At 50.7% G+C, this 10,900-nt stretch overlaps 4 protein-coding genes across 4 annotated transcripts; 1 reads left to right on the top strand and 3 right to left on the bottom strand.

The window, feature by feature from the left end:
* Positions 1–94: 94 nt before the first annotated feature.
* Positions 95–1,086, top strand: rho2 (putative Rho GTPase Rho 2; the record flags this gene model as incomplete). Its single annotated transcript, XM_043268726.1, has 5 exons — positions 95–129; positions 312–390; positions 471–476; positions 545–736; positions 799–1,086. 5 exons carry the CDS (start codon positions 95–97, stop codon positions 1,084–1,086), a joined length of 600 nt encoding a protein of 199 aa, XP_043124661.1.
* Positions 1,087–1,752: 666 nt separating this feature from the next.
* Aspvir_005510 (mitochondrial 54S ribosomal protein mL40) lies at positions 1,753–2,449 on the bottom strand (the record flags this gene model as incomplete). Its single annotated transcript, XM_043268725.1, has 2 exons — positions 1,753–2,099; positions 2,212–2,449. The coding sequence occupies 2 exons, from the start codon at positions 2,447–2,449 to the stop codon at positions 1,753–1,755; spliced, it is 585 nt and encodes a 194-aa protein (XP_043124660.1).
* Positions 2,450–2,911: 462 nt separating this feature from the next.
* On the bottom strand, positions 2,912–4,417 carry Aspvir_005509 (RING finger domain protein; the record flags this gene model as incomplete). Its single annotated transcript, XM_043268724.1, has 1 exon — positions 2,912–4,417. The coding sequence occupies one exon, from the start codon at positions 4,415–4,417 to the stop codon at positions 2,912–2,914; it is 1,506 nt and encodes a 501-aa protein (XP_043124659.1).
* A 972-nt stretch (positions 4,418–5,389) lies between these two features.
* Aspvir_005508 (acetolactate synthase catalytic subunit) lies at positions 5,390–7,681 on the bottom strand (the record flags this gene model as incomplete). Its single annotated transcript, XM_043268723.1, has 4 exons — positions 5,390–7,140; positions 7,214–7,281; positions 7,350–7,448; positions 7,515–7,681. The coding sequence occupies 4 exons, from the start codon at positions 7,679–7,681 to the stop codon at positions 5,390–5,392; spliced, it is 2,085 nt and encodes a 694-aa protein (XP_043124658.1).
* Between the last annotated feature and the right edge of the window lie 3,219 nt (positions 7,682–10,900).

Here is a 10,900-nt window from a genome sequence, read left to right as displayed (position 1 = left end):
GTTGTTTCCCCATCTCGAATACCTTCGCTCGAATTTCTTCCACACTCTCAATCTTCAAACGGGGCCGTGGTCTCTCGGTCATTCGTGGGGAACAATGGCTCAACAACAGAATGACAATGTCATGCGGAGGTATGTTCAAGACCCCTTCTGGTTGTCGGGGTGGATCTCTGTGGTCCACGTCCAGGTCAATACAGGCGGTTTCCGGCCTCGTTAGTTGCACCATCCTTGTCCTGCTTTGGTGGAAGCAAGCTTTGAATTTCGGATTGGCATTCTCTCAATGACACAATATGCTGATCTCATACTCAATGCAGAAAGCTGGTCATTATCGGGGATGGTGCTTGCGGGAAGACCAGTTTACTGAGTGTATTTACGCTTGGTTATTTTCCAACTGTGAGTGCCCTCATCCGGATGTTATCTCAAAATTTGATACTGGTTTGCGAGCTGTGGCAGCTAATGTGTTCCATTTCCAGCACTATGTTAGTACTCATGCAACCTTAATGCGCCTCCCTTCCGACAAGAATACAGCTTCTGACAGCATCACCAGGTTCCCACAGTATTCGAGAACTATGTTACGGATTGCAGGGTTGATGGTCGATCTGTTCAGCTGGCCTTGTGGGATACTGCAGGTCAAGAGGACTATGAAAGATTGCGACCCCTCGCATACTCCAAAGCGCACGTTATTCTGATAGGCTTTGCTGTGGATACGCCGGATTCTTTGGAAAACGTAAAGCACAAGGTTCGTCCATGTTGAAATCCGCCAATTTTCGTTCCTGGTCAACTCACTAGTTCCCTCTGCAGTGGATTGAGGAAGCAAACGAGCGATGTCCCGGCGTACCTATCATACTTGTCGGATTAAAGAAAGACTTGCGCGAAGATCCTCTGGCGATTGAAGAAATGCGGAAGAAGTCCCTACGCTTCGTCACATCCAGAGAAGGAAGCGAAACTGCCACGCAAATCGGCGCCAGGAAGTACCTTGAATGCTCATCGTTGACAGGGGAGGGAGTAGACGACGTTTTCGAAGCCGCTACGCGAGCCGCCCTTCTTACATTCGATAAGCGGAAGACCTCATGTTGCATCGTGCTATGACATCCGATGGTAATACGACCCTGGCTACCACGGACTCATCGATTCAGTTTTTATTCTATCGGATCTCTCAAAAAGAAGGAGCAGAGAAGGATCATTTGGTGGTCGTTGACTGATCATCGCATCTTGCATTACTGGCGTTTGGGAGGTTATCTGTTAATATTTTCCTCTTGCATTGTCTTCCCTAGGGTATATCTTCCTGCTCACACTCTCCTTTGCATGAACACTTGCACTCCGGATTCCCCTCCTTTGGTATACATCCTTCTCGACTTTGGAGCGCTTTGTCTCGTCATGATTCTCCCTGCGCCTCACTTTACTTCTTTCTTTTATACTTCCTATATTCGTTCCCTTTCTGATGCTGTCTAGCGTCTTTTGCACTTCATCTATGTCTTATATCCAGCATTTTGACACATACTGAACATGCTGATGTCAATTCCGGCTGTACGTCATGCTCGTGTCCAACCTGAGCAAGAGCGAGGGCAAAAATTGCATAATGTAGTTATTGGCTTAAAACAGTCTATATCGGCGAATCAAAGGTCCCATGAAACTAAACACTCAGAACAAAATGACCTATAGTACATGTCAATACTTAAAAATGGACTCAACAAATCACGGATTCCGAAACCATCCTTTCCATTGGCCGCCCACCAATGCAGAAAAGGAACATGACTAGTATTTCTTCTCCATGCGCTTCCACTCGTGATTCCACCCCTCCTTACTCGGGCCCTCGGTCTGCATCCGCCCGTACTCGATCGGAAACATATCCCTATACACCCCGCGCTTATTCATCGAGATCCGGAACAGCTTGCCTCCATCCCCGGCGCCCGTGCGGAGCTCCTCGCACGCGGCGTTCATCGCCTGCCACTGGCGCTGCAGCTCGAGCTGTCTCGCGCGGCGCTGCTGCGCTTGGTACAGTTGCCAGGCGCGGTGGATGGTCCAGTGCCGGAGATAGCGGGTTCGCGAGAAGCGGAGGGGTCGGGGGGTGAGCGGGTGCCAGAGGAAGTAGCGAATTAGCGCTGTGAGACGTTAGTAACGGCATTGCATCGATTCCCGTTTCTGGTTCCTGTCGGTGCTTTATCGAGCTAGGCGTGGTTCGTGGGGAAAACTCCCGGGGGAAGAAGAACTTACTGATTCTTTTATCGCCACGGGGAGCGTTTTTGTTGCGTTTCAGCAGGGCGCTTGTTGTTGAGAAGGTCCGGGTCCCGATGGTTGCTGTTGCTGCTGCTGCGGGTTGAACAGGAGCGGTGGGTTTGCGTATTAAGAGGTCGTTGCTGAGCCGGCTGATGGCTGGGCGGGCGGGGGTTTGGGAGAGAGGGATCCTGAAGACGTTCGCCAGGGAGGCGAGGACGGGGGAGAGGGATCGCATTGTGCGTGGTGGGTTTTGGATTGCGTGAGGTAGATGGGCTGGTGGAAGTGATGGAAGGCATTTTGGTTTTTGGGGATCGGCGGCGGAAAGTTTGATTAGCCGCGCGCCTATTCAGACCTAACTCTACCAACTACTGTTATTTATCTACGGGCGAGATTGATCCCATCTCCTGTAGAATATGACTTATGTCATTGTATTGAATTGATCGTATAATTCGCAGTTCTTGATATCGCCTGCAACAAATGCCATTGAGGTGCCTACTATGTGGGAATCTAAAACTCCTAAATCTTAGAAAAACCTTGGCATCCGTTGAAGATCCGAGTGTGGAGAGAGCAGACTAAATCCCCCAGGGTAATCCCAACCAACGCCAGTGAAATGCATCGTCGTCACATCCGTAGTCATGAGTGTAGGGGGAAAGCACAAAGCGAAAGTGTCAATGTTTGAACCATTCGAAAACGCCACTCAGTGCTCCACGACTTTCTTCTTCTTCCGGTCGTAGTCCAGCACCTTTCGTTTCCTGTGTGTCTGTGCAAGCTTCCAGCGGCAGTAAAGTACCAATGCATCCTTCAGCAGCACAAACATGCACCCTCCGATGACACTTCGTCCCCAGCGCGTCTGCAGCAGACCAGGTCGGCCGCGCTCCAAGGCTGACGGTGCGCTTGTCCACGACTTGGGGAGAATATACTTGAGCAGACCTCCCATGGATGCCGAAATCGCTGGAAATGCGAGAGCTCCGAGAACGATATCGGCAAGGTTGCTTGTTTCATGTATGAGGTCGTCTCGCCGTCCTAGTCCCAGATTGTTTCCATTTTGCCCGTCACCTTGGTTTTGCCCGTTGTTCTGGGCGTTTTCTCCGGCATGGAGACCTAGAATACCCTCACGTACATCATTACCCATTCCAACTTGGAACTCCAGATCAATTTCCATCAATATCTGGCCATTCTCTGCATCGTTTCTTCCCTCCGGATGCTCAGGTGGCGCATTATCATCAAACTCGTTGATATCTGCTTGGCGCGGTTGTACTTCGGCAATCCACTTCCTTTCCAGTTTGCCGAATAACCTTTGATAGACTGCACTGTAGAAGCTTTTCACATAGGGAAGCGCAGCAAACGTCATAGCAGCCGTAGGTGGCCACAGGTCAAGGTCGAGCTCTTGGCCCGGGTTATGCGTCGCGAAGAACAGTACTGGGATGGCAGGTAGAAGACCCTCGGCATAGCGAGTCCGTGAGAAGATGAGCACGAGCGGAATCAGTGGTAACCCTAGATTCAAACCCGAGTTCCATGTGCCATCCGCTGTCTCTTCCAAAATTTGTCTCGCTTCCTCGGTCCCAAAAACGAAATACATCGAATAAACGCCGTGCGCACAGCAGCCCGCCCAAACGGTACCCGCCAGAGTAAACACCATACCCGGCAGAACCAACCGTCCAGCAAGCCGCTCGAACATCCGAACGACGTCAACGATATAGCTTCGCGGACGAGAGACCACAATTTCGGATTTACACTGCGGACACACCATCTTGGCTCCGTGACCGTTGCGTTTGCGTGATCGAGGGTTTTCGAGATCAGCGAGCCAGTCCAAGAGGCAAGCCTCATGAGCGGTCAAGGCGCAGGGACAAGGCGAGCGCCATTCGGAGTTCAAGGGGGAATCTTCCGTCTCGTCGGTGTAACAGATCCAGCACTTGCGCGGTTCTTCATTCAAGGACTCAGCGGCGGTGGAGCTCGGGACAGGAGATTTGCTGGCGGTGGCGGTGTCAGAGGCGGCAGTGTCGTCGTTGTTCCCTGACGCATCCTCGCTGGATGCAAGTGGTTTGTTGAGTAGAACTGTCTCGTTGTCCTCCATGGATTCTGCGGGTGAGTCGCTTGTAAAACTGCTTCTGTCTGCGCTTGCGGTAGTCTCGTCTCGAACTGATGTGGCGTCCGATGATCGAGCTCTGCCAGTAGTGGCGGGATATCCGGGGACAGAAGCCATGGTTGCGACAGAGCGTGGTGAAGTAGACGGTCGAGCGAAAGGGAAGAATGGAAATCCGTAATTCTAGAAGATGAGATATGTGCCTGGCATCGTGCAAATCGAGGTTGAAGCTGAGTCACAAACGAACTACAGGACTGGTGATGATGATGATGGGAAGAGGGGAGATAGTTTATTCATCACTCAGTCGTCAATCAGAGGGCGGAATCAGTCTACCGCTTCCTCGGATACGGACCGCGGCTTTCAAGGGGCTTGACTTTGATGGCCTCAGGAATCCCCGACGTCAATAGTGTCACGTGATGCTAGGCATCTTATTGCACGCGATCACCTCACTGATGGCGGATATGATAGCATAACGAGCCACCTGTCTTTGTTATCGTCTGATTGGGATCGTCGGGGTACCCTCAAAGAGAAAAATAGAGAATAAGTGACTGTGCCGAGGCACAAAGTACGCAGACTGTTGTCCCAATACTCCGGACCCCTCGTAGATTTAGCAGAGCAGTAATGGACTGTCTGTCTGTTCACAGATGTAGACGAGTTATTCCTCATTTCAAATCTTCGGAGACAGTCTATGATATCAATCATCATTTTGCCCATCCTTCCCTAAGACATACATGGAAGATATCCAACCTAAGTAACCTTTGAAAGGAGTAATGATAATGTGCATTATATACAAGCTAAGGTGCGACAGAAACCAGGGCAGACTTTCCGCAAGATTACAATTGACATGCCAAGAGAACATGAAAAAGAAGGGACTGTAAAGAGAAATGGACCGAATATAGTGTCACTTTTGAGTCCCCTTATGATCTTTTCCCACTTTCATCGGGAAGAAGACTTCGTGTGAGAGGCTGGATTGCGTTTTAAGCATACATCTCCGCCCAGTTGCGTTTTAGAACCCGCCAGAAACGCCATGGATATCAACAGAAAGATGAAAGATCAGTAAGCAATGTTGCAATGCCGAAAGCGTCTGCATGATCACTTGTGAAGGTACTCGGGGGCGGTTCTGCTTCTCAGCAGGGCCTTTCTCTCCTTCTCCTTGGCTTCATCATAGACGAGGAACTCGTGCAGGGCGCTACCAGCGGGAACCATGGGGAGCACGGGCACCTTGCGGTCAGTGAAGACCTCAAGCAGAGCAGGACCATCACTTTCGATCAGCCACTTCAGCTTCTCCTCAACCTCGGAAGGCTTAGTGCAGCGCTCAGCAGCGACACCCATAGACCGAGCCATGGGCACAAAGTCAGGGTTCTTCTGGTGGGTGTGCGAGTACCGGTCCTCGTAAAACAGGTTCTGCCACTGTGTCACCATGCCCTGTTCTTCGTTGTTCAAGAGGAGGACTTTGACACCGATGTTGAACTGAGCAGCCGTGGTAAGTTCAGTAAGAGTCATGTTGAACGAAGCGTCACCGTCGATATCAATGACAAGGCAATCGGGGCGTGCAACCTTAGCGCCGATGGCAGCAGGAAGGCCGTATCCCATGGTACCGAGACCACCAGAGGTAATCATGGTACGGGGATGGCGCCAACGGAAGTGCTGGGCAGCCCACATCTGATGCTGACCGACACCAGTAGTGATGATGGTGCGGTCTTTGATGGGGGCGGTGAGATCGCTGAGTTTCTCAATCAAAGCCTGGGGCTTGATGGGGCCCTCTGGGGTCTGCTTCTCGTACAGAGAGAAGGGGAAGCGGGATTTCCAGTCATTGATCTGAGCAAACCATTCTGGTCTTTCAGAGACCGGCTTGACATGGGGAAGCAGGAGGCGGATGTTCTCGGCACAGTCGCCCTCGACCGCCTCGTTGGCCTGAACGACCTTGTTGATGTTCTTGGGCATGATTTCGAAGTGAACGATTCCACCACGTTTCTCGGAGGCAGCCAGCTTGGCTTGGGGAGCAAACTTGGAGAGGTTACCAGTCACACGATCGTCAAAACGGGCACCAACGGCAATGATCAAATCCGCTTCCTGCATAGCCATGTTGGCGTAGGCAGATCCGTGCATTCCCAGCATGTGAAGAGCCTTGGGGTCAAGCTCATCAAAGCCTCCGAGACCCTGCAGAGTGGTAGTGACAGGAATGCAGGCCTTGTCCGCCAATTCCTTCAGCACTTTGGGACCATCTGGGTGAGCGAGAAGACCCTGCCCTACATACAGAACAGGCTTCCGGGCAATGTTGACCAGGCGGGCGACACGGTCAATGCTGTTCTCGAGCTGCTTCTTGCTGAGCTCACGAGCAGCCATGGTAGCAGCACTGGGGATGGAAGGAATGGTGCTGTTCATGGGAATGGGCTTGCGAAGGATGCCAGCAGTAATGTCCTTGGGAAGATCGACCAAAACGGGTCCCGGGCGACCGCTGGTTGCAATCTCGAAAGCCTCCTGGATCCGACGAGGGAGTTCGGCGACGGACTTGACCATGACATTCCATTTGGTACAGGCTCTCGAGATACCGATGACATCGGCTTCCTGGAAAGAATCGGTACCGATCGAGCTAGTGGGAACCTGACCACAGAAAACAACCATTGGGGTACCGTCAGAAAGAGCGTCCTGCATGGGTGTAATAACATTGGTGGCTCCTGGTCCGGACGTAACGAGGACAACACCGGGTTTTCCAGAAGCACGTGCGTAACCTTCGGCCATATGTCCGGCACCCTGTTCATGGCGAGGAAGGACGAAGTCAAAGTGCTTAGAGTTGTAGATGGCATCGAACACGGGGAGAATGGCACCACCGGGGTAGCCGACTAGTTCGCGAGTTCAGTATACTGTCCGTTGAAGGGGGTCTTGAGAAAAGCTGGCAAGCGAGGGATGACTCACAGATGTGCTTAACACCAAGTCGGAGCATCATCTCGTGGAAGATCTGTCCACCACTAAGACCGACAAACCTGCTCATCAAGGTAATTAGGAATTTTCTAAACAGTCAATTGATGTGGCTCCTTCTGAATTGACATACGAGTCGTCCAGCTCAGGTAGCTGCCGATTTTGCAGAGGTGAGACTTCATTGCGATGAGGCTCCTGGTTGAAGGCGGGACTAGGAATAGGTCTTGAATTTCTAAAGCATTGAAATGTCAATGTCTGTGGACAAGAACTTTAGGACTATTCCAAAGAAAAAACTCACGAAGCCGCAGCTGTTGCAGTGCTCTGGTTGCGCTTTTGAGCAGACAAGCGGTGGGGCGAAACCGTACCGGCAACGGACGAAGAGGTAAACGGTCTTCTACCAGCAGCAATGTACTTCTGGTAGTGGAAAGAGCGCAGAGCGCTCTTTGATGGTCTTAGAGGCATCATCTGGATGGCGGATGACTGCCAGGCCAAAATAAGAGAGAAATGGAGGGTTTGGAGAGAGGAGAGGAGATGGAATCGCTGGACCAGAAATTCAGTTAGGGAAAAAGACGACCCAAAAGAGGCGGAGTGAAGAGTCAGACTTCGGGGGAGAGCATCTGGACCAGCTAACCGACAGCGGCCTAGCGCGGTATAAGGCCAATCACCTTACCGCCATTATTGGACAGCGGACTCCGATGTTCGGCGTCCATCCGCTTGTTTGTACATCACCTGATTGGCAGCATCCTCGGGTCCAGGCCTGATGCGGAGTAGGTACGGAGCACAAGCACCTTGACTCTTCAGACAACAGCTTGATGCTTGTCTACAAAATCACCTGGGAGCATGTACACCCACCGCTGATATACAAGCCGAGTTACGGACCAATGGATTGACAGATGCAGTATATCGCGGTACATCCAGCTTAAGGCAGCTTTGGACATTCTTGCACTCCAACCATGACCACTCGAGGAATGAGAATCCTTCACCGCATTGAACAATCGAATTTCTGTCTTTCTGTGTGCGGCTTGTCGTTGGCCAGACGTAGGATTAGCGCCTTGGAAGGGTGTACTGGTGACTCGGCATCATGAGCTCCAGGATATATCGCCTGTCGTCCTGTTGATATTGAGTATGACTCAACGTCTATGACCCTCGGTTCGTCTTGAGCTTGTAATGCTTCTAATGGCAAGAGCCATTTTTCAAGACGTGCTCCAAAGCTCCAAAGGCCACGACAGCGAATGACCGCGATTGTGCTCCTGGAGACGGATTTGCGCAGAATAGCTGCATCAGAAGCGGGGTAGATGCATGCTTGGTGCTCCTCACAGAATCAAATCCTTAGGGGGCCTTTTTGGACCCGCGAAGGTACTATATCCATATTCACCAGTCCTTCAATCCATTGAATGCCATGGATACAGCATCTTAGGTGCTCGACCGTTCAATAACTGAAGTTTGGATCTGCTTCTCAAGCATGAGAATATATTGGTCAATGTAACTCGCCGATGCAAAGTGTGAAATTTCATACTTGTCTGTTACTCGAGGGTCATGGCGAGACAATGATCCAATGTCAGGCCAGGCTATAGTAGTTTAAGATAGCACCTCGTGGCCTGATCATCATCCAAAGTGGATCAATTTCCGACTAGGTTGAGCCACTCGGCGTAGGTACCAAATACCTTCTTCGAACCCCGCATGTCAGCTGTCCTTGATAATTTGCTGGTGATTGATTGCTCTTCCGACCAACAATGGTAGGGTCCTTTCTAGCTCATCCAGCCTGAAGTACTGGATGCTGGCTCTCGGCTCGTGCGACAGAAGACGAATGGCTTCGATTTCGTCGATCCAGAGTTCTACGCACTTTACGAGGGAAACTTGAAGAAGTAATTCGAAGGCTATCTGCATTGTTATAGGAGGTCAGGTTGCAAGGCAAATCCGACTCTTGGATTCTGGGCTTCTCGGCATAGTACTTTAATTCCCTGTTGAGAACCATAGGCCCCATATGGAGGCACGGTGGACAGCGACTGGGGTGGTACCATCGAGTGAAGCTATGTATTTCCAGGGATTACGGAGCAGGTTTGGCGACTGAGCATGGAGACAAGGGCCAGTAAAGAGATAAAGCAAGAAGAATTTTGTCTCATTTTAGTATCTTAATGGCCAAGGACGACAGACCCTTTTTGACTCTACCACGGGCGATCGGAAGAGGTCATGATAGGGGCATCTGTACCCTCAGTATGGCGCCCTGTGAAATTATCTTTGTATAATATGCAAGCAGATGGTGAGTCCTTGTATTGCAAGTCATTTGTCTTTGTTGCAAGCTTTCTGAGGCCTTGTCCCCCAGCCATTACTCTCCTGTCCGTCTTGTTGGAGCCTCCGTCTGCCATTGAACCTAGTTTGCAGTACGTTCTTTTTTTCAAGTGACATGAAAACCTTCGTGATTCGGGGTCTAAATCCCTGTGGAAGTTCTTCCAGATACTTTAGCCTTTCTAAGACGCATTAAGAGCATTTCATCCACTATGAGGTCTGGTCCAGTCGCAGTGTATATTTGGATTCGCTCGGATGAGTGGTGTGGCGGTTAGAAAACCGCATAAAGTAGGCGGACCGTATTATTCAGCACCAGATCCTCAACACTAGGTCTGAGGAACCGAATATATAGAACAGGTGGATGGGTCGGTCCTCTTGATTGTAGCTCCAATGACGCTAATTGCTGACTGAATAGCCTTTATCTGTTCGTTTCTTTCCATGCAGGTATTTCGCCAGGGGAAGCGAAGGGTAGGTCAGGAAGGTCTGGCTGGACAATTGCTGAAGATATAAGCACCTTCGCGCTGTGCTGGGCAGGGGCCATTGGCCACCAGAGTAGTCAGGACATCAGTTTATTTGTCTGGAGCCTTCTTATGTGTGAGAAGGGGTCTGAGTTCGTACCCTGGGGGCAGTGCTTCAAATATGTCCTCTAAAGCTGCTCTGGGCTGGGGAGCCCCTCTCGTTGTCTTGTTGGTATCTCCGGTCCACACCTGCTTGATGTTCGTTTGTGATCAGCTGGAACACCTGGACGTTTGACAGCTTGGTCTGCCCTGTCAATCAGCTTATCTCCTAGGGCTTGAGGTTAGTCTTGTTAGTGCTATGTCCACGGTCTTTGACTTATTGGTGATAAAGCCGCGCTGGATTTGCACATCATCATTTCAACTACATGAGCACCTAAGGTGCCGGCATTCCCTTCGCCAAGGACACCTGTGGAATGTCCCTATTAATTTTAAGCTGAAGGGATGAGTTCAAACAGAGGAAGGGATGCCTCCAACGAAGAGAATGGATGCATTCAAAGAAAGGTAAACAGTTGTGTTGGTAAGTAACTGCAGAAGAGTGAATGAACAACACCATTTGAGAAGTGAAGAAAGAATTGAAGGGTGGGAGCAAACACTCAGTCTGCATGGTTATAGGGAATCAGATTGCAAAGCAAATCTAGTCCTATTTGGATGGATCGTGAGCTTCTCAGTATAGCTACATACTGCACACATTGATTGCTTATTGGGAACCCTAAGCCCCGTACGGAGGCACAGTGGAGGGTGAGTGGGGTCGGTACCATCTAGCTCAAGGCAAGCTATGCAGCTTATGCTAGGGTCTAAAAAGGAGCTGGAGAACTCGGGGAGCCGGTGAAGACGGAGAAACTATTCCGTAGAGTGAGCGAAATGGAGTAGGAACGGGGTA

This window comes from Aspergillus viridinutans, assembly GCF_018404265.1.
Source record: "Aspergillus viridinutans IFM 47045 DNA, scaffold_3, whole genome shotgun sequence".
Taxonomy (NCBI): Eukaryota; Fungi; Ascomycota; class Eurotiomycetes; order Eurotiales; family Aspergillaceae; genus Aspergillus; species Aspergillus viridinutans.
The sequence above is the reverse complement of the archived record's forward strand: the minus strand, read 5'-3'. Positions and strand labels throughout refer to the sequence as shown.